The sequence below is a fragment of the Macaca thibetana genome, chromosome 7 (assembly GCF_024542745.1).
Source record: "Macaca thibetana thibetana isolate TM-01 chromosome 7, ASM2454274v1, whole genome shotgun sequence".
NCBI classification, from domain to species: Eukaryota; Metazoa; Chordata; class Mammalia; order Primates; family Cercopithecidae; genus Macaca; species Macaca thibetana.
Genome location: NC_065584.1, coordinates 40,356,548 through 40,382,596, shown reverse-complemented (window position 1 = coordinate 40,382,596; position 26,049 = coordinate 40,356,548). Strand labels below are relative to the sequence as shown.

General features: G+C 37.3%; 1 protein-coding gene across 6 annotated transcripts in view; it reads left to right on the top strand.

Moving 5' to 3' along the window:
• The window catches only part of PALS1 (protein associated with LIN7 1, MAGUK p55 family member), a 93,179-nt gene that overhangs the window by 63,683 nt on the left and 3,447 nt on the right, over nt 1-26,049 (top strand). For all 6 annotated transcript variants that reach the window (XM_050797035.1, XM_050797038.1, XM_050797037.1 and 3 more), the window contains 7 exons: nt 390-467; nt 10,143-10,326; nt 14,427-14,498; nt 15,007-15,078; nt 17,520-17,687; nt 18,352-18,554; nt 21,032-21,142. In XM_050797035.1, coding sequence (XP_050652992.1) covers nt 390-467; nt 10,143-10,326; nt 14,427-14,498; nt 15,007-15,078; nt 17,520-17,687; nt 18,352-18,554; nt 21,032-21,142 — 888 coding nt within the window. The remainder of the gene's footprint in view (nt 1-389; nt 468-10,142; nt 10,327-14,426; nt 14,499-15,006; nt 15,079-17,519; nt 17,688-18,351; nt 18,555-21,031; nt 21,143-26,049) is intronic.

Sequence of the window (26,049 nt, the reverse complement as noted above, 5' to 3'; positions counted from 1 at the left end):
ACCATTATTAAGATACAGAAATAGCACATTTCCATCATTGGAGAAGGTTCTATTGGATAGTGCTAGTATAATCACAAAATCATTTCTGGACATCTTTTGAGGGCAATTTATGATCACTTTGTACATACCCACAGACCAGATTTATGGTCCTAGTTATTCAGCTTCTGTTATTACAGTGGAATCTCTACTATCTGCTGTAAAATCTAGAAACATCTTCACACACTTATTTTCACCCAGCCCCATTCATTGCTTTGGTAGAGCAAAGTGCCTCTGGTCATTTAAGTCTGTGGAGGGGTTCTGAAATAGTCCAGTTTAGGGAATATAGATCATAAAATCATGGAATGATTTTCATAAATACAAATTTTAAAAATCTGATCTTTCTATTACAGTCTGATATGCATGGTACTTTGACTTTTGTTCTGATTCCCAGTCAACAGATCAAGCCGCCTCCTGCCAAGGAAACAGTAGTAAGTGATTTTTAAATGTTCATTATTTATGTGTTCCATGGCTGCTGTTTGCTTCTGTTACTGTTTACTGTTACAGAAATGTCACTAAGTATTTCCTGTACTCAAATACAGATAAATTCAATCATTTTTGTTTAAATAAATATGAACTATCAATGTTTTAAATTAGTAAACTCTGCACCTTTTTTTTTTTTTTGGAAGGTGGGAGATGGAGTCTCCATCTGTTGCCCAGGCTGGAGTGCAGTGGTGTGATCTTGGCTCACTGCAACCTATGCCTTCCAGGTTCAAATGATTCTCCCACCTCAGCCTCTTGAGTAGCTGTGATTCCAGGCACATGCCACCACGCCCAGCTAATTTTTGTATTTTTAGTAGAGACAGGGTTTTGCCATGTTGGCCAGGCTGGTCTTGAACTCCTGGCTTCATGTGATCTGCCTACCTTGGCCTTCCAAAGTGCTGGGATTACAGGTGTGAGCCATCACATCCAGCCAACTCTGTACCTTTTTAAAATAAAAAGTAGAAAATAATTTCAGTTTCTGAATTTTTTTTTTTTTTTGGTAGTTACAGATGGGTTAACTTAGTATGGGGTGGGGCAAGTGCTTTTAAAAAGTATGTGCAACCCTTATTTTAGAGTATATTGTTCTGTTAGACATTTACTCAGCTAGATCTATTAAAAGTTAGGCTCCATTACCATACAGTCAAGCAATTGCATTCCAAAGTATATATCCAAGAGGACTGAAAACATATATTCACATAAGAACATCTACATGAATGTTCACAGTAGCAACATTCATAGTAGCTAGAAAGTAGTAACAACCCAAATGTCTGTCAGGTGATGAATGAAAGACAAAATATGTATGTATGATGGGATATTATTTGGTAATTTTAGAAGACTAAAATACTGATACATGCTACAACATGGATGAACCTTGAAGAAATTATGCTGAGTGAAAGAAGCCAGTCACAAAAGGTCATTTATTGGTTCATTTATTTAAAATGTCCAGAATAGGTAAATCCGTAGGAGAGAAAGCAGATTAGTAATTCCTTAGATGTGGAGATAAGGAGTTATGAGAGAATGGTGATTGCTAATCAGTTCCAAGTTTCTTTTTGAGGGGATAAAAATGTTCTAAAATTGTTTGTGGTGATGATGGTACAAATCTGTGAATATACTGAAACCGTCCAGTTGTGTACATGAGTGAATTTTATATGAATTATGTATCAATAAAGCTATTTAAAAATGATAGACTTTGAAGTGCTGAATTAACATGGAAGCTTGATGTATTGCATCTGTTATTCTTAACTTTAAAGCATAGCAGTTTGAGAAACAACACAGTTTCATTTTTCTCTCAATATTTCATCACAGATAATGCTTTATAATTTGGCTATCATTCCATGTTTTCCCTTCATTTTTTACAGAACATACTGAAGTTGATATTGTATCTGCAACCTACTTTATGTTTGCAATTTTTTGTAGGAAGAGAAATGAGGAAATATAGCTTGTCTTTGAATTCAAACAGCTTGATTCTCTGTGCATTGTGCGGTTCCTTGTATCTCTTCTGTGTTATGCCCTGAACTTCAAAAGTAGCTCTGCAAACTGAGGAAACATAACAGAGGGTTGGAATATGCTCCTACTTACTTATCTACAATAATCCACCCCTCCTGAGCAAATGACTTTTGTCTTTTAGAATGAATGTCGGAAGTTAAGCCATGTTTTTTTGTTTGTTTGTTTGTTGTTGTTGTTGTTGTTGAGGTGGGATCTGGCTCTATTGCCCAGGCTGGAGTGCAGTGGTGTGATCATGACTCACTGCAGCCCTGACTGCCTGGGCTCAAGCAGTCCTCCTACCTTAGCCTCCCTAGTAGCCGGGACCACAGATGCATACCACCACATCCAGCTAATTTTTTGTACTTTTCGTAGAGGTGGGTTTCACTATGTTGCCCAGGCTGGTCTCGAACTCCTGAGCTCAAGCAGTCCACCTGCCTCAGCCTCCCAAAGTTTTGGGATTACAGATGTGAGCCACAATGCCCAGCCAAGATGTGTTTTCTCAACATTTTTTTTCCTGCTATTCATGCAGAATTTGGAATTCTGTAAAAGAAAAGCCATTTTTTTCATTGATAAAATTAATCGAAGTGTTACATTGAAACTTGTTGATTCTCATTGTATACAAAACAGAATATCAAAGTAATTAATTTACACAGATTGTTTCAACCTAAGAATGAAATAACTTACTTATACTTTGGTGGTTATTTAACCCCCACCTTTCATTATTGATTAAGAATAAAAGGCTGGTTTAATCTGAAGACCAAAGGAATATAGGTTCATGGTGAATAATCTCAGGAACTACTTAACTGGAAAATGAAGTAGCTTAAAAATGAAGAAAGTGGGAGAAAGAGCAAAATGCCAGGCCAGGTCTATCCCTTTTAAAATGCAGCTTTTTCTTTTTCTTTTCTTTCTTTTTCTTTTTCTTTTTAGTTGGAGTCTCACTCTGTCACCGAGGCAAGCAGTGGCACCATCTGGGCTCACTGCAACCTCCGCCTCCCAGGTTCAAGCAGTTCTCCTGCCTCAGCCTCCCAAGTAGCTGAGACTACAAGTGCATGTCACCACATCCAGCTAATTTTTGTATTTTTAGCAGAGATAGGGTTTCACTGTGTTGGCCAGGCTGGTCTCAAACTTCTGACCTCAGGTGATCTACCTGCCTTGGCCTCCCAAAGTGCTAGATTACAGGTGTGAGCCACCGTACCCAGCCAAAAATACAGCATTTTAAGGTATTTTTGTATTTATTTATTTTTATTTTATCATTTTTTTTTTTTGAGATGGAGTTTCATTCTTGTTGCCCAGACTGGAGTGCAATGGCGCAATCTCGGCTCACTGCAATCTCTACCTCCCAGGTTCAAGCAATTCTTCTGCCTCAGCCTCCCGAGCAGCTGGGATAACAGGCATGCACTATTTTTAGTAGAGATGGGGTTTGATTTTGTATTTTTAGTGCCTGGTTGATTTTGTATTTTTAGTAGAGATGGGGTTTCACCATGTTGGCCAAACTGGTTTTGAACTCCTGACCTCAGGTGATCTGCCTGCCTTGGCCTCCCAAAGTGCTGGGACTACAGGCATGAGCCACCGAACCCGGCCTATTTTCGTATTTAAAGTAGGGATCTTTTCAGAATAGACTGATGTGCGGTATTTTTCTTTTCCTTCTTTTCTCTTTTGTTTTTTGCTTTTTTTGAGACCGAGTCTTACTCTGTCACCCAGGCTGGAGTACAGTGGTGCCATCTCGGCTCACTGCAACCCTGCCTCCTGGCTTCAAGCATTCTCCTGACTCAGCCTCCCAAGTAGCTGGGATTACAGGCGCCCGCCAACATGCCTGGCTGAATTTTTTTTTTTTTTGTATTTTTAGTAGAGACAGAGTTCCCACCATGTTGGCCAGGCTGGTCTTGAACTCCTGACCTCTGGTGATCTGCCCACCTTGGCCTCCCAAAGTGCTGGGATTACAGGCATGAGCCACCACATCCAGCCCCTCTTTTCTCTTTTTGTTATGAACAACTCTCAATTGCAATGTACCTTGCCAAGTTTTGTCAAACCTAACTGGCTTAAAATGAACTGCTGTTATTAAAGCTCACTGAGGCTGTCCAGAAAGGAAACAGTAATAGGAACTCATAATCTTGGTTGACATATGCAGAATAATTATCTATGGAATTAATGATCTAAAGAAATTAGAACCAGTTTATTGAGTATCATTATGGTACAGGTCAGCATCCGTTGAGAGCAGCAGCAGATATCTTTCTGATTTATGTTTTGTGATGTTAGAAGCACGTTTAAGACAGATATACAAAATAAGTGTTATCTGAAACTCCTATATAATCACTTGTTGAATTATGATGTCATGTATGGCAATAATAAGCTGTGTCAGGAGAATTACTCTCTTGAGTTCTTAAATTTCTTTTGTATCACACATAGCAATCAGTGGCTGCTCTTTCAGTAGCAGAGGGCAAGAGTCTTGGCACCTTCGTATTTCACTTCCTGGGTAACCAGCACATTTGACCTAGGAAACTGATACAGTATTCAAACTGTGCAGTTTCCTTCTCTCAGCCTTTTTTAAAAAAAGGAAGGATTGGATTTCCCAGACTAGTTTGTAAAACTTTAGATTATTCTATTCTATAATAATATGTAGGGAAGACATAATAGACCTTTATCTGAATGGGATTTTTTCATTTAGTCTAATGCCATAATCTAACAAGGAGTGTATTTAAATGACAGTGGATCACATTGCTTATTAGTTACAGAATATGTACCAGAAAATTAACAGATTATTGGTTGTTTAATACATATAAGCTATATGATTATGTACTCTGTGCCAGGCACTACAGAGGTAACTGTGTTGTAAAGAAAAGTTGAGAACCATTGCTATCACATACATTGCTTTCCCATTATAGGTATAAAATGTATTAATAAAGATATTTCTTGGTGGATGGGGGAAAGGAGGAATTCTAGTGTTGTGGGGAGATACTTAAAAACTTGTTTGATGCTGTTAAGGCTTTCCTTGAGTCACTTTCACTGTTTTCTCTTCTACAATGAACTTTAAGAGTTAAAGATAAATCTGTGATAGTAAGAAATACAGAAATAAAAATTACAAAGAAAAATACTTTGGTAGCAGAGATGTGAAATCAACCTAAATGCCCATCAGTGACAGACTGGATAAAGAAAATGTGGCATATATACGCCATGGAATACTGATGCAGCCATTAAAAAATGAGATTATATCTTTTGCAGGGACATGGATGGAGTCAGAGGCCATTGTCCTTAGCAAACTAACACAGGAACAGAAAACCAAATACCACATGTTCTCTTATATGTGGGAGCTAAATGATGAGAACACATGGACACATAAAGGGGAACAACACACACTAGGTCTTTTGGAGGGTAGAGGGTAGAGGGAGGGAGAGGATCAGGAAAAATAACTAATGGATACTAGGCTTAATACCTGGTTGATGAAATAATGTGTACAACAAACCCCCAAGACAGAAGTTTGCCTGGGTAACAAACCTGCACTTGTATCCCTGAACTTAACAGTTAAAAAAAAAAAAGCAGTATAAAAAGTATAAAAGCCAACCTAATACTTAGACATAATAGAAAAGGGAAAAACCAGACTTCCTTTTTTTTTTTTCCTCTTTGATTTTGAGGGTGTCACCAATGTGATAGCCTTACCTTCATGGGTACTAACTCGTCCATTAAGCTAATCCCAAAGTTGTCTCCCAAGTACACTGTCCAGGTGGTTGTGGCAAATTTGTACTTTTTCAAAGGAGTGTCCATTGAGCAAGTGGAATACAGGATCCTGAGTTTTAGATCAGTACTCTCCAAAAGATTTTTTTCTTTTTCTTTTTCTTTTTTTTTTTTGGAGACAAAGTTTCACTCTGTTGTCCAGGCTGGAGTGCAGCAGTGCCATCTTGGCTCACTGCAAACTCCGCCTCCTGGGTTCAAGTGATTCTCCCGCCTCAGCCTCCCAAGTAGTTGGGATAACAGCTACCCTGTACCATGAACATCTACTGTGCCACCGGCTAATTTTATTTTACACCTTTATCAATTAAAAAACATTGAACATGCCCCCTCCCATATTTTATATATGTACTACTCACTATCCCAAATTACAATGTAGGACAAATTTTATTAATAAGTAATTCAAATAGCCTTCTTGATTTGTTGAAAAACAATATTTTGGAACATTGGATCCCTAAAAAAAATGTAAGTAAACTGATGAATCATTATCCCTGTACCCTATCCCCATTTCATCATTAGGACTTCAAATGTGAACAGCTTATAGATACTAAAAAAAGGAAAAAGAAAATGTTGGGCTAGAAGATAATTGTGTCCAAACAGTTTTGTAATTTGAAATGTAAACAAAAGATTTTGTTTTGTTCAGAAGCCAAATACTGTTTTGATCAGATATACTGTTGTGATATTATTATAGCATTATCAGAACCTGGATCTTTCCTATGAGGGTCAGCTTATCTCCTTCATTTTAAAGGGGCTTTTTTTGTTGTTGTATGAGAAACAAAATAATTTTGCCACTAACAGGAAAGATTGGTGGAGAAAACTTCTAGAACTGGTAGGAATTAATCAGTGGAATATATGGGTAGAAGTCGTATAGTATCTGTTAAGGCAATACCCAGACTTTAACTCATTCAAATCGTTAATTTTTCTGATATGAAATAAATTTTCCTTAGGAAAAATTAAGAGCTTTTTCCTCTTAATTTTAGGAAAGTAAGAGCTTTTTCTCTTAATTTTAGGGTACATTTTAGATGGGACTAGATAAACTTGTCACGTTTCCCAGCCTACACAAAGAGGGGCCCTATTCCAAGCCAGTTAAATCAGAATAGTTAAGGGATGAGAACTGCGTAGGCAAGAGTACGTGGAAAAGCATCTCTGGGTGATTTTGTTGGCCTGTGGCAATGGTCATAAATGTAGATATTCCCTCCTCAGTGGTCTTCTTAATTTCTCTCAGGGTAGTAGTTCTCTAAGATTGCTGTACCTAATAATTACCCAAGGAATCTGATTAAAATTCAGATTCTGAGAGTCTGAGGTGTGGCATGAGAATTCAGCATTTTAATAAACATCCTAGGCAGGTGATCTGAGCAAAAACACTTTGAAAAACAACATGTTGGGTATGCTTTCAGAATGTGATTTGATAAAATTATCAATCAAGATTGACAAGTACTTTGATTTGATCTTTGAAAAATCTGGTAAAATTGATCTCTCCACTACCCCAAGTGATGCCTAAAATTCCATTTTTAGATTCTCAAGTTTTTTTTGTTTTTGTTTTTGTTTTTTTCCGGGCAAAAAAGTAACAAACAGATTCTAGAAGTATTATTAATTGATAGGATGGTGCTGAAGCACAGATTTTTAAAAAAAAACATGTTTCTAGATAATACTACATATGAGATTTTTCCTCATGCCAAGGTTATAAATTTTATAATTTTTTTGCTCAATCTCTTAACTGTGTTTTGATTCACTGCTATCCCACACAACTTTCTAAAATTCATTTTTAGTGCTGACTGACAAAGATTTCAAGATTTTAATAAAAAGTATTTTTTCACATCTAGAACAAGGCTTTTTAGGGCACTTTCCATTTAGGATGCGGCACAACACTTTCAAATTTGATGTAATATCTTAACTATATTTGGTGCAAGATTATGCTATTCCATTTATATGAATTAAGATACAGGGAAAACTAATCAGTGTTTCTAGAAATCAGGATGATGTTTATCCTTGGAGGGGATGGGATGGGTAGTAACTGAAAGAGACCAGGTGGGGCCTTTGAGGTGCTGGTGATATTCTGGTTGTAGATTTGGATGCTAGTTACACAGGTCTGTTTTGTTTGTGAAAATTCACTATGCTATACACTTAGGATAATGTGTATTTTTTGTACCTGTGTAATATATCAAAAGTTATCCCCAAAAGGCATAATAACATTTAAGTTTTACTTATAGCTATTTAACTTTTTTTCTTTATATTTTTAACTAGATCATTTTTTAACCTTAGTTTCAGTTTGTATATTAGGACTTAGCTTTATTTCCTATTTACAGAAGTTAATAAAATGTTTCTTTGAAATTAGAAAATAGGCCGGGCGCGGTGGCTCAAGCCTGTAATCCCAGCACTTTGGGAGGCCGAGATGGGCGGATCACGAGGTCAGGAGATCGAGACCATGCTGGCTAACACGGTGAAACCCGGTCTCTACTAAAAAATACAAAAAATTAGCCGGGCGAGGTGGCGGGCGCCTGTGGTCCCAGCTACTCGGGAGGCTGAGGCGGGAGAATGGCGTGAACCCAGGAGGCGGAGCTTGCAGTGAGCTGAGATCCGGCCACTGCACTCCAGCCTTGGCAACAGAGCGAGACTCCGTCTCAAAAAAAAAAAAAAAAAAAGAAATTAGAAAATATTCTTTAATGACAAGCCAAAAATTTTTTAAAGCCATTATCTATCTGTGTCTATCTGTCTATCTATCTATCTATCTATCTATCTATCTATCTATCTATCTATATCACTTAGCATTTTATCCAATTTCATATAGTCTATCATCAACACTACTCATTTTAGTCAGTGTCTCAAGCGCTTAAAGAGTGCCCCTTTTGGGGCAGGCTGGCATTCTCTTTATTACATATCCTCAATTATGGTGAGAGTAAAAAGAAAGCTAAGGCCGGGTGTGGTGGCTCATGTCTGTAATCCCAGGACTTTGGGAGTCCAAGGCAGGTGGATCACCTGAGGTCAGGAGTTCGAGACTGGTGTGACCAACTGGCGAAATCCTATTTCTACTAAAAATACAAAAATTAGCTGGGCGTGGTGGTGAGTGCCTGTAATCCCAGCTACTTGGGAGGCTGAGACATGAGAATCGCTTGAACCCAGGAGGTGGAGGTTGCAGTGAGCCAAGACTATGCCACTGAACTCCAGGCTGGGCAACAGAGCAAGCCTCCATCTCAGACAAAAAGAAAAAAGAAAGCCAGAGCCAAATAACATTTGGATAGAAATGGACCTTGAATTCTTAGGCTGTTCATCTGTTGCTTGGTTCATTGAGCCTGAACTTGGAATTTAACCTATGTGTGACAGAAATGCTCACTGCAAATATGTGGGCAGAAATGCTCATTACAAATATGTGTGAGATCTCATTAGATGAAGTAGGTTTCTTACAGATTTTGGAAGTGTCACATACAACTTGCCCAAGTTAGGTAAAAATTAGACATGGAGAAGTTAAAGGGAATATTAATTCCTTTATAACTTCTTAGAAGTAAGAATAGCCTGTCACATCTTACAGAGGCATACTGGAAGAAATGGCATACGAAATAGCTTATAATATAAACTATATTGTTCATGAGAGTTACTACCCACCCTTAATGCTAAGTAGAATAGCACAATTCTTTGATTTATTCTGATTTCCAAAAGCACATTATTATTAAAAATTATAACTCATACCGTTAATATGTCAAAGCCTTCATAGCATACAAATAAGAATTGATTATAAACTGTATTTAGTTATATTTAGTCCTTTGTAGTGTGCTTGTTTCGTGAACATATCCTTTAAAGGAAACACCAAGAGAGTTTAAGGCATAGTTGGACTGACAGAGGGGTCAAGAGACTGACAGCCCCAGAGAAGCTCGTATTCACCTGCTTAGATGATGAGATGTGGTAAGGCAAAGTGTACCTTTTCCAGTAGCTGTGATTTGGAAATTGCATACCTTATTGCAGAGTCATTGTTTTCACAGGTCAGGATTCTATTATATTTCTCTCCTCTCACGCTTTTGAGGCACCTTGTATCTCAGCTTGTAGCTGCAAACAGTGTTGTATCCTTGTACATATTTGCAAGTCAACAGAGAAGACAACAGATCAGCCTGAGAAAATACTGCCCCAAAACACCATTACTTAACACCTTTCTTCCAACTAAATTTCTTTGCACTGATGAAAAATTGTGGCCAAGTGCAGTGGCTCACACCTATAATCCTACCACTTTGGGAGGCTGAGGGAGGAGGATCACTTGAGGCGAGAAATTTGAAATTATCCTGGACAACATACTGAGATGCTGTCTCTATTAAATTTTTTTAAAATTAAAAAATAATAAAAAATTGTAGCATTTAAATTATATTCATATGAAACATTTTATATTGCCATTTATTGTTGTTTTTATTTTTGCCCTTTTTATCTTTTAGATCCATGTAAAAGCTCATTTTGATTATGACCCTTCAGATGACCCTTATGTTCCGTGTCGAGAGTTAGGTCTGTCTTTTCAAAAAGGTGATATACTTCATGTGATCAGTCAAGAGGATCCAAACTGGTGGCAGGCCTACAGGGAAGGGGACGAAGATAATCAACCTCTAGCTGGCCTTGTTCCAGGTAAGACACAATATGGTAGAAAGTACATAGTATTAAAAGAACACTCAAAATGCAAGCTTTCACAAAGAAAAACTCACTTTTTCATGCCTCTTAATAAAGTCTTCCAGTTACTTTTTCATGTAGTTGGGTTTTTATGTTGTACCTGCAGCATAAGTATCTTAAATAGAATGTGGCCAATTCTTTGGCCTTTAGAATGGAATTATGTATAACTTCAGCCAATCCCATATTGTACTACATTCCCTGTATACCTATTAAGATGACCCTATTATCGAGGCAACACAACTTGTATTATACTATATACTATACTATGACATTAATTGGGGCATCAACATGGTTTTTGAGAAGGAAAGGTGCATAACTTTGTAAGGAATCAGGAAAAGTAACAACATAGAATATATTATACCAAATGTGATCTTAGGGCAGAAATAGGATGCTCCAAATTTTTTATTGATGAAACTATCCCTCATTTAGACTAAACTAAAACTTTAGCTTACATTATAGATTAAGATTATTAAGGGGACATGTTTCTGAGAGTTAAGATGATACAAAATAGAACAAAGTACAGTCATGCATCACTTAATGACAGGGATATGTTCTGAGAAATGTGCCGTTAGGTGATTTCATTGCTGTGCAAACATCTTTGAGTGTATTTACACAAACCTAGATGATATAGCCTGCTATACACCTAGGCTATGTGGTATAGCCTATTCCTCCAACTACCATCATATATATGGTTTGTTGTTGACCGAAATGTTGTTATGCAATGCATGACTGTAGTAGATATAATTATTTTCTACAAATGGCTCTTAGAGTTCCCAGGATGGGAGTAGGATGGAGAAAGGAGAGCAGAACTAAGGGAAGTATAATAAGCTATCACAGAAGGCAAGGAGTACATACAGGATGATAAAAATAGGGATATAGGGGAAAAGGATAACAATTCATCCATTTATTTGTTAATAAGTGCTACTATGGCTGCCCCATGTAAGGCACTTTGCCTGGTGCTGAGATAAACTTCGCTTCCATACTTTACTTGAAAGTGTATCCATTAACACTTATGTATATGTTTTTCTTCTGTGTCCCCTACTTTATAATACTTTTATTATACTGTCTCTGTTATAATTCTTTCTACCGTATATTCTGTTTGTAAACTTCTTGAGTTCAGAAGCCAAGTCTTATTTATTTTAAATCCAGATAATATATGTTAAATTAATGAATAAAAAGTTATTTTAAAAGTTCTCAGAAAACAAACAAAAAAAAAGTAAAAAAAATAGTTCTGCCAGAACTGCTGTTTCTGAATTAGACCTTTCAATCCTTCACTGTAATGTTTTTGGGCCTTATCTTTTACCTACAACATTTTTTAGCGATCATCCCTCCTACTCATACCTGAAGATTTTAAGCATAACAGATTTGGCTATAGACTTAGCCTTACACTGGATTTGACTGCAAGCAAGAGTTTAGGAGAAAAGAGGAAAAGGAGGGCATGAAAAAAAAGACTGAGAAATATTGACTATCAGATATGTAGCAGGAATAGGGGAAGTTGTCCAAAGATTTTAGAATAAGTTATAAGGAATCTCTTTTATCTCTGTAACTAAGCCAAAGAGACTTTTCTGGGTAACAAGAGATTTCAACATTATATTTACATTTATTCTTTTTGAGTGTAAGGTCACAGAAAGCTTCAGATTTCTCACTTTAAAACTTAAAAGCTAGAAACAGATATTGTCTATGTCAGTCATATTTTAAGGAAAGGAATGGACTTCTTACATTTATTTTAGAGGATGATGTTCATACCCTTGATTCTTCAGAGTAACAGTTACAGGACATTTCTCTAGAATCTTGAAGTGTTGGGTAGCCATTGTGTTTCTGCCTCAGGCTTGTGCCAAATATCAGTATGGTGTCTTCTTACCATGCCAAACTTTAGCCCATAAATGTTTAGAACTAGTGTTTGTTGATAGATTGATTTTCTGAAAGTATGTAGTTTCCAGTGATGACATTTCTAAGTCTTTTTATAAGAATAAAGATCTACCTTAGAGTTTGACGATGGCTTTCCATCAGAATTCGATGGATGTTTTAAGAGGTCATTATGAGGCTGTCCCTGGTGGCTCACACCTGTAATCCCAGCACTTTGGGAGGCTGAGGCAGGAAGATCACTTGAGCCCAGGAGTTTGAGACTAGCCTGGGCCACATAGTGGCATAGCTGACATAGTGAGACCCTGTCTCTACAAAAAATTTGAAAATTAGCTGGCCATGGTTGTGTGTACCTTTAATCCCAGCTACTCAGGAGGCTGAGGTGGGAGGATTGCATGAGCCTGGAAGGTTGAGGCTGCAGTGAGCTTTGATCACGCCAGTGTAACAGAGCAGTCTCAGACAAAGAAAAAGAAAATCATTTCTATCTCTCATTAATTTCTGCCTCTATTTCAGAATAGCCTATAGTTCATACTATAAAAATGTGCCACAGAAGTACATCATGGTAATGTTTTAAATTTTTAATATGTAAATGATTAAAATTACTCTGTCCTTGATTTTTAAAAATTGGTTAAATACTTATTTTAAAATTTTTTTTTTCTTTTTTTTGAGATGGAGTCTCGCTCTGTCGCCCAGGTTGGAGTGCAGTGGTGCAATCTCAGCTTACTGCAAGCTCCACCTCCCAGGTTCGTGCCATTCTCCTGCCTCAGTCTCCTGAGCAGCTAGGACTACAGGTGCCTGCCACCACGCCTGGCTAATGTTTTGTATTTTTAGTAGAGATGGGATTTCACCGTGTTAGCCAGAATGGTCTTGATCTCCTGACCTCGTGATCCGCCCGCCTCAGCCTCTCAAAGTGTTGGGATTACAGGTGTGAGCCACTGCGCCTGGTCCTTTAAATTTTAATACTCTTAAAATTTTCCTTCTAGTAATAGTTACTTGTTTTACTAAGAATACAGTCTTGGCCGTGCACAGTGGCTCATGCCTCTAATCCCGGCACTTTGGGAGGCCAAGCAGGGAGGATCACCTGAGGTCAGGAGTTCAAGACCAGCCTGGCCAACATGGTAAAACCGTGTCTCTACTGAAAATACAAAAGTTAGCCAGGTGTGGTGGCGGGCACCTGTAATCCCAGCTGCTCAGGAGGCTGAGGCATGAGAATCCCTTGAACCCGGGAGGCGGAGGTTGCAGTGAGCCGAGATTGTGCCACTACACTCCAGTCTGGGTGACAGAGCGAGACTCCATCTCAAAAGATAACCAGGCTTCCTTTAATGCTTCTTATGTGTATCGAACTCAGTATTAATCTCTTTGTTAGTACGCTTATGAAATGCACTAAGTTCTACAGATTATCCCAATTTGTATATAATTTGCTTATTGATTTTTAAGAATCTCTGGCTTTACTCTGAAAAAATTAGATTTAAAAATTAAGTATAAAAGTGGAACCTCAACGTAATTCAGAATTTTCTAAGTAAAGCCACTTGTATCCTATAGGAAAAGACATATTTGATTTTAAGGTAGAGGTCTGAAAAGAAAACATCTTTCAAGGTCAGGAACCTTGAAAGCCTCCTGTATTAAAATATTAATTTTGTAAGGAAAAGCATGTTTTCCATGTATAAATTGGTAACTTAAAGGCAGAAATAAAAAATGACCAGCACATATACATACACACAAGAAGAGGGATTGAAAATAATGCATGCAAGGGAATATACTGAATGGTTTCTTGGAATTGAATATGGAATTGAATATATGATGAATGCCCACATGTTGTTCTGGAAAAGTTAACTCCTAGAATCAATATGCTTAATTTGAGATAATTCTAAAGGACTAGAACCATTGTAAGATCCAGGATAGTACTTTTCCACAAAGTAAATGCACAATGAAACCTTTTAAAAAGTTGAACTATTAAATTTTTAAATAATAGATGATATATATTCCAATAATATATATCGGATTGATTGAGCAGAGTTAATATTTGAAAAATTTGGAGGTGCATCATAGCTGACATTACTCCTGTGTTGGCAAAAGGATTTGGAAGGGAATATAAATGAAGAGATACGTCTAGTGTTTTCCCTTCTTGATTAAAAAAAATTTTTTTATCCTTTTATCTTGAGTATTTTACCCTTCTTTTTCTTTCTGCTATTAAGGGAAAAGCTTTCAGCAGCAAAGGGAAGCCATGAAGCAAACCATAGAAGAAGATAAGGAGCCAGAAAAATCAGGTTAGACACTTGTATTTGACATTAGTAAGAGATTTCTTGGGTCTTCATCTGGAGCGATGCGTAAATCTGCATGTTAGAACTGTGAAGAAAGAAGTACTCGTGGAAAGAGTGATACAGGAGGCAAAACTGATTATCTTAGAACTGTAAAGAAAGGATAAGATTTAAGTATTAAAGATTATCTGTCTATACTGTGTAGTTAATGGAAAATTATAAATACTTTCCTGAAAAATAGTCTGTATACAAACAGTGTAATAAGTATTTATAAAAGTAAATTAAAAACAAGCTGGGTGCGGTGGTTCGCATCTGTAATCCCAGCACTTTGGGAGGCTGAGGCGGGAGGATTGCTTGAGGCTAGGAGTTCAAGACCAGCCTGGCCACCATATCAAGACCTTGTGTCTGCAAAAAAATTTAAAGAATGAATGAATGAATAAGTAGAGTTCTTCAATTTGAGTTATGTGGCTTTGTTCAAGGGAACACATTTATAGTTATGTTTATGATTGCTCAACAGGAAAACTATGGTGTGCAAAGAAGAATAAAAAGAAGAGGAAAAAGGTTTTATATAATGCCAATAAAAATGATGGTAAGTTCTACTCTCAGGGATAGGTGGAATTATATCTGAAAGGAGTCTAAATCTAGTCCTGTTTTGTACCTTAATGTTAAATATGTGCTTGAGAAAATCATGTAGTAGAAAGTATTTTCTTTCAGAATCCTGTGAGTAAAGCAGTGTTTTGAATTATGGGGAAAACTCATATAAAAATGCAAGTACTATTTAGCATATGTAGTATTAAATTGATAGTTTCCTGTAGTTTTTTTCTACTTAAACTCTTTGCAAAAAGTGTACTTCTAACAAATTCTTACAGAAATTCTTGAAGTAAAAAATATTTCCTCTACAATAGCTCATGTCACAGAAGCAACTCATTCCTGAGAACCCACTACCTGCTGGCTAAGTCAGACACACGAGAGAATTTTAGTTTTTATTTTGATTGATTGCTAAGATGTAAAAGCTCGAAAGTTGTAGCTTCTCTTAAAATCAAAAGCTCTGATAATGTTGGGCTAGTATGCTAGTATTCCCAGGTGACGAGAGTCTGCTGGACCTGAGTGATGACTATTGCTCAAGCATCTGGTGTCTAGTTTTACAGTCTCTACCACTCCCAGTGTTTTATTAACCCAACCTGATTTACTGATTTTGTTACCTCCTTGGTTTGCTTTTATGGGCATTTGAGTTTGCTACTTCTGTTTGGTTCGCATTAGAAGCAAGCCAAATAATAAAACAAAGGCATTCCTTCTTATGCAATTTATAAGGCTATTCTCTCAAGAATTTGAAATATTTTGGGGCAGCATACATTAAACTAATAAAGATAAAACATTATAGATTATTATAATATTCCATAAAATCGAAATGAGATTTGATCAACTTTAATAAATTTTTTTCTAAAATAAACATCCTTTAATGCTAATTGACAGATTAGGTGACTAAAAAGATTCAATGAGTTCTAAATTTTATCCTCTGTGATTAATATCTCTTTTATTTTTTGAAACAGACTAAAGTTAACTAGTCCAGCTGTAAGAGCTACTGTACTGTAGAAAACGTGGCAAATCTGAACCCTATGGATATACACACCAAGTCTATAAATTAAAATGCTACCACAGTCTTGATTATACATATTAGAATGGATTTTTCAGAGAAAATCATTTTGAGAGGAGAAGGAATTACATTTGCTGTTTATGATGGTGTCATTATCATGAGTATTTTTAAGTAAATAACTAGAATTCATAATAACTAGTGTATTCCAGGGCAGTAACTATATGATTTTGTTCTCACAAACTCCTTGAGGTTACAGAGTAGTAGATTCAAGTTTAGATATTAAAGTGATTTGTTGAAATTCTTAACAACTAATACTTGATTGGTTGAGCTGGAATTTAAACAAATACAGTTTGAGCTCCTGCTCTATGCCAGGCTTTGTGCTGAGCATTGACAAGCCTAAGATGGTCCGCCAACCTCATGGAAATAGAGCTGAGGGAGTCTGGCTTCACATCTGATGCTCCTTCACAGTCAGGAGAAGTAATATGAGTGAGGACTTGGGAGACTACTAGTTGTCTGCTTTTGTTCATACCACTTGACATCTCTGGTTTCATCTGGATTATGGGCTTTAGGAATGTTACCCCACTTGTCATAATTTATACCTCATTTCGATTCATGACTCTGGGTTAGCATTCCAGAGTAAAGTAAACATAAATGCAGAAAGTGTAGATAGCATGGGTGTGGCCTGTTTTCAAGTTATACAACTAACAGGGGTGTCCAATCTTTTGGCTTCCCTGGGGCACATTAGAAGAAGAATAGTCTGGGGCCACACATAAAATACACTAACACTAGAGATAGCTGATGAGCTAAAAAAAAAAAAAAAAAAAAAAAAAAAAAAATTGCAAAACAATCTCACAATGTTTTAAGAAAGTTTACAAATTTGTGTTGAGCCGCATTCAAAGCTGTCCTGGGCTGCATGCAGCTTATGGGCCATGGGTGAACTATAGGAAAGTATTCCAGCTTTCTCTGATAACACTAGTTGTAGCCACTATATGTAAATGTCGGTCTATGCCAGCCATTGTATTCAGCGTATACATTATGTCTGATTCTTAAAACAACCTTCTTAAGTACCTTAAGTAGAATATTAATATCTGCATTTTACAAAAATGACAGATATTATTATTAATAGTTCATTCCCTGGTACTCCATCCTTATTCAAAGTATTGACTACAAATTAGCTGTTCAGTGTAAGAATCAGTATAATTATATTGTATTAGACATTCAAGCATGAATTTTTCATTTCAAGTATGAAATAAGATAAAAATTAATAGAAGGAGTATTATATTGTTGTCTGATTCATTTTCATGGTACCCTAGTAAGGATGTAAAGACAATACATTGTGCTTTTTTCTAATTTTGGGGGGAAGATCTACGAGTATTTATATCTTTATTACATGGCAATAATTTTGTCTGAAGGGCTTAACTTTTTTTCCCCCAAAGATTATGACAATGAGGAGATCTTAACCTATGAGGAAATGTCACTTTATCATCAGCCAGCAAATAGGAAGAGACCTATCATCTTGATTGGTCCACAGAACTGTGGCCAGAATGAATTGCGTCAGAGGCTCATGAACAAAGAAAAGGACCGCTTTGCATCTGCAGTGCCTCGTAAGTTTGAATGCATTCCCATTTTCCTGTGCTTTTCAATTTACCAGCTCAGAACCTAACTACATTATGTAGGGAAATTTTTTATTCATTTCATTAAAACAGTGTTGTCAGTGAAAGAGGAACTTTGCTTAACCAAATATTTTGACAATTTTTAAATTAAAAATAGTCATTATTAAGAAATTTTAATTTGTCCTTCGATTATGTACTATTTTCTAAACAAATTTCAGTTTGGGCCCCTTGCAATTTCGTGTTCCATAGGGAATCAGTTCCTGCTTCTTTAAAGTGATACTGAAGATAGAAACTTAGGCATAATCTGAAAACAGAAGTTCTAAGATTATATAGTACCTAATCTTATGGAAATAAACTTTAGGAGAAGATGAGTAGTAGTGTTTTAAATGCAGGATGAAGTAACTTGAAGTGTAAGCATAAAATGTATTAAGATAATTAAATATAACTATTACTGAGATACTACAAACACATTTTTGTTCATTTTTCAATCTATAAAAAATAAAAACACTGTTAAACATGTAGGTGCTTAGCATTTTCTCAGTTTATTATTTTATAATCTGTGTTACAAAATAAAAATTCTTTCTGACTAGCAGAATTATCCCCTGTCCTCTATCTAAGCCATGCCCATTATTTTTGTCTGGTTTTGTTTGCCTAGATACAACTCGGAGTAGGCGAGACCAAGAAGTAGCTGGTAGAGATTACCACTTTGTTTCTCGGCAAGCATTCGAGGCAGACATAGCAGCTGGAAAGTTCATTGAGCATGGTGAATTTGAGAAGAATTTGTATGGAACTAGCATAGATTCTGTACGGCAAGTGATCAACTCTGGCAAAATATGTCTTTTAAGTCTTCGTACACAGGTAAAGCTAGAATTTTGTTTTAGGGTTTGAACTTAGAGGGCATGTCATACAGAGTAATCTAGTGGAAACTCTATTTTCGTCCTAGTGGAAACTCTATTTTCGTCCAAGAACAGTGTGAACTAATTAAGTTCTCATATGGTTTTTCTCACTGATTTACTATGTGAAATCACACAGGTTACTAAATCTCTTTCACTTTACTCCGAGGGGAAAACATATACATACTTACATAAAGAGTTTGACTATTTCTTGTTCAAAATGCTTGAGACCAGTGTTTTGAATTTTAGGATTTCTCAGGTTTTAGAATATTTGCATATATATAATGAGCTATCTTGAGGATAGGACCCAAGTCTGAAATGAAATTCATTTATCTTATATATACCTTATTTACTTGGCCTGAAGGTAATTTTATTTTTCCTGGGGATATTGAATAAACTGTCTGCTCCTGTGTTTTGACTATGACCCATCACATGAGGCCAGGGGTGACATTTTCCACTTGTGCCATCATGTCACTGCTCAGAAAGTTTCAGATTTTGCATTTCAGATTTTTGGATTAGAGATGTTTAGCTTGTATATATACTTGTATGTATGTTCTGAAACTTAAAATACAGTAAATATAGTACTGGTAGTACTTTAATTTGAGTCTGTAAAAGAATTTCCCTTTTCTGATTCTGATATGAGAAAAATTAGAAAACTTCAAGATTATTTTTATGGTTTAAATACCACTGTTCAAATATTAACAAGTATCACAGTGAATGCTTGGTTGTATGAAAATAATGAAACTTTAGTTTCAGTTATTTGGCAGACTAAGCAAAAGCATAAAATTACTAACTAGTGCCTCTTAGCTTTCTATTTTAAAATGTTAATTTTAGGATGCCAATGTGGGTGGATCACTTGAGCTCAGGAATTCCAGACCAGCCTGGGCAACATGGCAAAACCCCATCTCTACCAAAAATTTAAAAAATTAGCCAGGCGTGGTGGCATGCACCTGTGGTCCCAGCTACTTGGGAGGCTGGGATGGGAGAATCGCCTGAGCCAGGGAGGCAGAGATTGTAGTGAGCTGCACTGGATCCAACCTGGGTGACAGAGCGAGCAGAGTGAGACCCTGTCTTAAAAATAAAAACAAAACAACAAAAAAACTAATTTTAGAAATTTTGGAGTTTTTAAGAAACTCCAAATGTTATGGAAAATTTTTTAATTTTTGTAGACCATACAGCTTTAGCATATAACTTTCCTTAATGTGGCTGCTGCTCATGTCAAATCAGGCAACATAGTCAGTGGTCATTAAAGAGATGTACGTAAAGGAGAATTGATTCTAAAATCGGTATTCTAAAATAGTAATTAGGGATTTTTGTTTGTGTTTTAGTGGACGAATGCGCTTAGGCTCTATACTCTTTCAGTTATACATTTTTGATTTAAGAGAAGTATACATGTTTTTACTAAATTTCTTTAGAATTCTTTATATTATTTGGGCAAACAGGTTTTTAAAATTCTTACTTCTCCAAGAAAAATAGCTAACAGATTTCAACAAAGAACTCAGCATATTGTTTTAATCATCTTAATGTTTTTAGATAGAAACGGCATATTCCTATAATCTCCATTTTGATAGAGCACTTCAGTTTGAGGACACAGAGTCATGCATTGGTAACAAAGTGAAAACTGCAATCTCCAGATTCAAACATAGTCGTCTTTTTCTTAGATGTGCTTTTCTTGAATTGTCTTTTGCACATGTGAAGTTATGTTCTCTGATTTTGCTTATATTTAGTGTCTGGCACATAGTAAGGCAACTTGTATGATTCTAATTCCTCTAAAATGGATTTTTAATATGGTTATTGTAATCTGTATGTGATCTTATTAGCAAGGTATTTTAATATCACAGTTGTCATCCTTCAGTATCATTCACTTATATTTCATTACATAAAAGAGCAAGCTAAAATAATATATGTATATAATATATATAATATGTATATATACACACAGATATATATATGTATGTATGTGTGTGTATATATATACACATATATACACACACACACACACACACACAGAGAGATATATATATAGCTTCACAGTATATTCTTACAGTGAATGGTAGGATCTTAAAAATATTGTGAATTGGGCCAGGTGCAGTGGCTCATGCCTATAATCCCAGCACTTTGGGAGGCCAAGGCAGGAGCATTGCTTGAGGCCAGGAGTTCAAGACCAGCCTGGGCAGCAAAGCAAGATCCTGTCTCTACAAAAAAGTAAAAAGCCAGACAGGGTAGTGCATGCCTATGGTTCTAGCTACTGAGGATGCTGAGGTGAGAGGGTCACTTGAGTGCAGCAGATTGAGGTTGCAGAGAGCTGTGATCACACCACTGCATTCCAGCCTAGGCGACAGAGCAAGTCCCTTAATCTAATATATATATCCAATCAGTATTATTAGGAAGTAATTAAATGATGCAAATTATTTTAAAAATCAAAATATCTCTTCTTTACAGTCATTGAAGACTCTTCGGAATTCAGATTTGAAACCATATATTATCTTCATTGCACCCCCTTCACAAGAAAGACTTCGGGCATTATTGGCCAAAGAAGGCAAAAATCCAAAGGTAAAGTTTTCACACTATTGTACTATTCCATTGAAGGTAAACATGAAACAGTCCTGGTCTAATTTGTCCTGGTGCTTAAAAGCTCCATTAGCTTGAGCTTTCAAACTGATTATTCTTTCTGTAATATTACTTGCCCAAAAATTGCCATGGTTGCCACTGGGTTGGACTATGGCAGCTTTCCAAAGTTGGGGCGTCTACATATGGTAACTTTTGAGCTTCTTCACATGGGTCTGTGACATTTCTAGGGAGATGTGACTGCCACCAAAGTTATCAGCCAACTCTTCAGGATTACTGACTTTTCTCTGTAGATACTCCACATTTTCAGGGAGCCAAATTTGAGTGCTCTTGCTTTTCTCTTCTTTTTATCCCACTGAAAATTTATGTTCTGCTTTTCTTCTCCCTTTGGTCTTCTCACATGGTTTGGAACAGAAAAATGTTTTTAAATTATTTTAGATCTATACTAGATACGGTTGAGGTAGTCCATGTCACATTAAACATTGATAATTAAGTGAATGATAATATATGTTATTAATAAGAAAGCATTGAGCTTTTATTTAATTATGTAAGATGATAACTCTGTCAAGTGACTTACTGTATCAAAGTACATGTTCTTGTTTTTTTGCTCCTTATTTATTAAATAGATCTATTTTTGAGAGGGCTTACTCAGATTGCCTCATTTCATTGACTGTGCCTTTAAATCTCCTTAAAGATAGTCATTAAAAGCATATTTACATTCCTTTCTTTTGATTCTGTTTTTTGTTTTTTGTTTTTGTTTTTTTTTTGGTCATTGTTGTTTTGAGATAGGGTCTAACTCTGTTGCCCAGCCTGGAGTGTAGTGGCATGTTCATGGCTCACTGCAGGCTCAGACTCTGGGCTCAGGTGATCCTCTCACCCCAGCCTGTCCAAGTGGCTGGGACGATAGCCATGCACCACCATGCCTGGCTAATTTTTTATGTATTTTGTATAGACAGGGTCTCACTGTGTTGCCAGGTTGGTATTGAACTCCTGGCCTCAAGAAACCCTCCTGCCTCAGCCTCCCAAAGTGCTTGGATTGCAGGTGTAAGCCACCATGCCCAGCCTTCCTTTCATTCTTTTTTTTTTTTTTTTTTTTTTTTTGAGATGGAGTCTCGCTCTGTCGCCCAGGCTGGAGTGCAATGGCGCAGTCTCAGCTTACTGCAAGCTCCGCCTCCCAGGTTCACGCCTTTCTCCTGCCTCACCCTCCCGAGTTGCTGGGACTACAGGCACCCGCCACCACGCCTGGCTAATTTTTTTGTGTTTTTAGTAGAGATGGGGTTTCACCATGTTAGCCAGGATGATCTTGATCTCCTGACCTCGTGATCCACCTGTCTCGGTCTCCCAAAGTGCTGGGATTACAGGCGTGAGCCACCGCGCTCAGCTTCCTTTCATTCTTGACTGTCCACCACAACACATTAACCCTTCCTCTTCCTCTTCACCCTCCAAAATATCTTTTTTCACTCTATGTCTACCTAACATTTATTTATTTATTTATTTTTGAGACAGAGTCTCGCTCTGTCACCCAGGCTGGAGTGCAGTGGCGCGTTCTCAGCTCACTGCAAGCTCTGCCTCCCGGGTTCACGCCATTCTCCTACCTCAGCCTCCCAAGTAGCTGGGACTACAGGCGCCCGCCACTGTGCCCAGCTAATTTTTTGTATTTTTAGTAGAGACGGGGTTTCACCGTGGTCTCAATCTCCTGACCTTGTGATCCACCTGCCTCGGCCTCCCAAAGTGCTGGGATTATGGGCGTAAGCCACCACGCCCGGCCAACATTTCTTATTCAATCTATATGTGAGGTAGTAATTTTTAATGTCTTAGGCTACAGACATAAATGACCTTCCCATCCTACATGATGAACATAATTCTGGTTGCTTTGTCTAGGCTAAGTAGGCTAGCTGGTTAAAGTGTAGCACTGCACTCCTTTTTCATTTCCGCCATATACCTACAAATTCATAAGTAACTGAAGTCAGAGTATTTGTTGTCCATAGCACTTGGAATGATACAAAGGAAATAGGCAGCATGGTCGCTGGCTGTTCTTGAGGAGGATCACAATATAACAAGAGAAACGTGATTAATACTATATAAAATTTAGTGTCCAATAACTACTTTGGTAGAACAGGAACTCCATGATTGTTCGAGGAAAAGGATGCACACTGAGGACCAGAGTGTACTCCATTCTTCCTGTTCAGCCTAATTTTCCACTTCCTAACATGCACCCTTATTTCTTTTTAGGCCTTTTTTCCAACAAGGATTCGCTATTATATGAAGGACCATAGGACCATAGACCATTCCAAAACATGTTAAGCACCTTTTTTTTTTTTTTTTTTTTTTTTTTTTTTTTGAGATGGAGTCTTGCTCTGTCACCCAGACTGAAGTGCAGTGGCGCAATCTCGGCTCACTGCAGCCTCCGCCTCCTGGGCTTGAGCGATTCTCCTGCCGCAGCCTCCAGAGTAGCTGGGATTACAGGCACCTGCCACCATGCCCAGCTCTTTTTATTTTATTTTTTTAATTTTTAGTAGAGATGGGGTTTCATCGTGTTAGCCAGGATGGTCTTGATCTCCTGACCTCGTGATCCGCCGCCTCTGCCTCCCAAAGTGTTGGGATTACAGGCGTGAGCCACCGTGCCCAGCCAGCATCTTTCTTTTGTTTGGTCTCTGGCAGTGTTCTAATGGAATTTTTATCTACTTCACTTAGAATTGGCCATCCTAAATTTTAGGTCTGTTTTTTTTTTTGTTTTTTTGTTTTGTTTTGTTTTTGAGAGGAGATTCTATGTCACCCAGACTAGAGTGCTGTGGCATGACCATAGCTCACTGCAAGCCTTGAACTCCTGGACTCAAATGACCCTCCCATGCCAGTCCTATAAGCTGGGACTATAGGCATGTGCCACAGGTCCTAGCTTATATATATTTTCAAAGCAGGACCAAAATGTTTTAACAATATGCAATATATTTAATTTTCTAATTAGAACTTTCTGATTCTTTTTCTTTGCTGAAGTATATTTCACATACAATAAATACATGCATTTTAATTGTATAATTCAGCAAGTTTTGGAAATGTATACCTGTGTAACCACCATGCCTATCAAGATTTAGAACATTTCTATTACTCTAGATAGTTTTCTTATGCCCCTTTGAAGTTACTGCCCCTCCATTCTTTCTTTCTGGCAACCACTAATCTGCTTTCTGTCACTATAGATTTGTTTGGTCTGTTCTAGAAGTTCATATAAATAGAAGCATGCAGTTTGTTAAAGTTTGTGTCTGGCTTTTGATCGGCATGTTTTTGAGATTGATCTGTGTTGCGTCTAACAGCAGTTCATTCTCTCTTAATGCTGAGTAATATACCCTGATACTAATATAGCACAATTTATTCATTCTTAAGTTAAAAAATATTTGGATAAAATTTTGAGGGCCGGGCACAGTGGCTCATGCCTGTTATCCCAGCACTTTGGGAGGCTGAGGCAGGCAGATCACTTGAGGTCAGGAGTTTGAGACCAGCCTGGCTAACATAGTGAAACCCCATCTCTACTAAAAGCACAAAAATTAGCCGGGTGTGGTGGCATGCACCTGTAATCCCAGCTACTTGGGAGGCTGAGGCCGGAGAATCACTTGAACCCAGGAGGTGGAGGTTGCAGTGAGCTGGGATTGCGCCACTGCACTCCAGCCTGGACAACAGAGTAAGACCCTTTCTCAAAAAAGAAGAAAAGATAAATGTATGTTTTAACTTTATAAAAAACTGCTAAACTGTTTTTAGTTTACTAAATTGATATAGAAGGCCAGGTGCAGTGGCTTACGCCTGTAATCCCAGCATTTTGAGAGGCCAAGGTGGACGGATCACTTGAGGCCAGGAGTTCAAGACCAGCCTGGGCAACATAGTAAAATCCTGTCTCTACTAAAACTACAAAAAAAAATTGGCCGGGTGTGGTGGTGCATGCCTGTGGTACTGGCTACTCAAGAGGCCGAGTTCGTGCCACTGCACTCCAGCCTGGGCAACACTCACTGGGTACAAAATGTAACCAACCAGTTATCTAATTGTATTCTGAATCTCTGAATCTGTTCTGCTAGTATACAGGCTTGAGAGTGGCTATCTGGTAATATGAACTTATTGTCAGTTTTGCCTAGTTCAGCTAAAAATTTTGAGCTAAAACATTTTGTTTCATCTTAGTCGTGGATTGTAATTTGAAAGAGGACTTCAGACATAAAGTACTAAATAAGTGATATAAGGTATTTTGGCATAAAATGAAATAATGCCTTAAATTTGATAAAAACTAGGTGGATTGGGGGCTTTAGCATTTTCATTTCAACTCCAGTACCACAAAGTTTCAGTTCTCTGTGGAGTCCTAGAATGTTCAATAATCTCGAGCTTTTGGTAGACATGAGTTTTAGCAAAAATGTCAGTGTGTTCAGTTACAGTGGTGAAGTAGATTCCCTGCTGGGAACAAAGGATTCTGTGTGCCATATTCAGATGTACAACATTCCAGAATGAGAATTAGAGAGCCATGCAAAAAACTGCCTCAGGACTAGCCAGAGTTGTCATATTTTTAATATGTTTTCTTACTGTTACGGAAGTTCAAACAGTTGAATGATATGAATTTTTTTGTACTGTGGGTCCAATATAGTACTGATGTGTGACTTTTATATCTGAGACATTTTGTCTTGAGTTTAAATTAGTTGTCTTCATTGGCGGGGGGGATTTGGGTTAAGTTTCACTTTCTGGAACATATGTGCCTGATAATTAGAGGGTTTGGGATAAGTTTTGCACATAGCGTTGCTGCCTGCTTATCTTTGCAGAATGGCCCTTTCCTTCAGTCAGTATTTTAAAGTAGGCTGTTCTATATAGTTTCCCAAACTTTGGTAGGATACTTTTAACTGTCTGCAGCAGACAGTAAAGGGCAA